At 42.8% G+C, this 1,147-nt stretch overlaps 1 protein-coding gene across 1 annotated transcript in view; it reads right to left on the bottom strand.

Moving 5' to 3' along the window:
• LOC116700131 (E3 ubiquitin-protein ligase MARCH6-like) overlaps nucleotides 1–1,147 on the bottom strand; it is a 21,506-nt gene that overhangs the window by 10,777 nt on the left and 9,582 nt on the right. The window contains 1 exon segment of the mRNA XM_032533046.1: nucleotides 501–581. Within this exon segment, the coding sequence (XP_032388937.1) occupies nucleotides 501–581 (81 nt within the window).

Raw genomic sequence — 1,147 nt, 5'->3', positions numbered from 1 at the left:
ACACCCATCTACTGTCCGGAGAAGTCTGGCCAGAAGTGGTCTTCCTGGAAGAGTTGCAGCCAAAAAGCCATACTTCCAACTATGTTTTTGTGCATAGTTGCTTGGACTTGTTTCCATGTTAGAGGTATGGCTACAATCCTCAATGTTGCCCAACATTTTGCAAGTGTACCTATAAGAATTGATGCTGGTTTGAAGGCAAAGGGTAGTTACACCAAATACTGATTTTTCTTTTCTTTGCTCACTTTGTATTTTGTAAATTGATAAAAATAAACAATGATTTATATTTTGGAAATTCTTAGTTTACAGCACTTTTTCATACCTGCCTAAAACTTTTACACAGTACTGTATATACGATAAATATTGAAATAAATATGCACAAAACCTAAACAAAAACGCAACTTAAGTGATACTTCTCATGTTTCACGCAGCCATAGTAAGCAGTGTGAGACATGCTGTAGGTCAATACATACACACAATAATTTGTTGCACAGAAAAGATACATGGCAGACTATGAGAGCTCCAGCCAGGAGGATGTACCCCAGTATGGTGGTGACGAGGCCGTCAAAGTGTGAAGCTTTGACCTGCAACCAGAAAGAATATCATCACCACATGAATCGTATCACTGCATGACTAGTCTGTATCCATGACGTTGTATTTTATTATTCCCGGTATTGTTCAGGTGAAGGTGGAAATTCCCCTGGATGTCTTTCACTTTGGCCAGATGTCCCGTTACCTTCCGCTTCCTTTGTGTTGGAATTTTAAGAGTAATATGGTCAAGTGCTCCTCAGATCTCTGCAGGGTAAATCCAGGCAGCTAGCTAGACTCTCTGTCCAACTGGGCTTTTCTGTTGTACACTAATGGCGTTTTCCACTGCTGGTAACGGCTCGGCTCGGCTTGCCTCGGCCCATTCTTCGTCCGTTTTCCATTGCAGATTGAGTAAAGCCTCAGCGTGGCTGGTCACCATAGCAACGCGTGATGACGTAATTTTCAGCGCGACTCACAACAGCACGTCGCATACTCGCCGCGGCCAGAAGAAATGTTTTGTTTCAAAAGAAGCTGAAGGAAGCAACAAAAATCACCGCTAAAGAAACGGGAGTTTGGGAATTCTGACGGAATTCTGACGGAGTTCAGACGTCGACATGACGGT

Source organism: Etheostoma spectabile, chromosome 13 (assembly GCF_008692095.1).
Source record: "Etheostoma spectabile isolate EspeVRDwgs_2016 chromosome 13, UIUC_Espe_1.0, whole genome shotgun sequence".
NCBI classification, from domain to species: domain Eukaryota; kingdom Metazoa; phylum Chordata; class Actinopteri; order Perciformes; family Percidae; genus Etheostoma; species Etheostoma spectabile.
The sequence above is the reverse complement of the archived record's forward strand: the minus strand, read 5'-3'. Positions and strand labels throughout refer to the sequence as shown.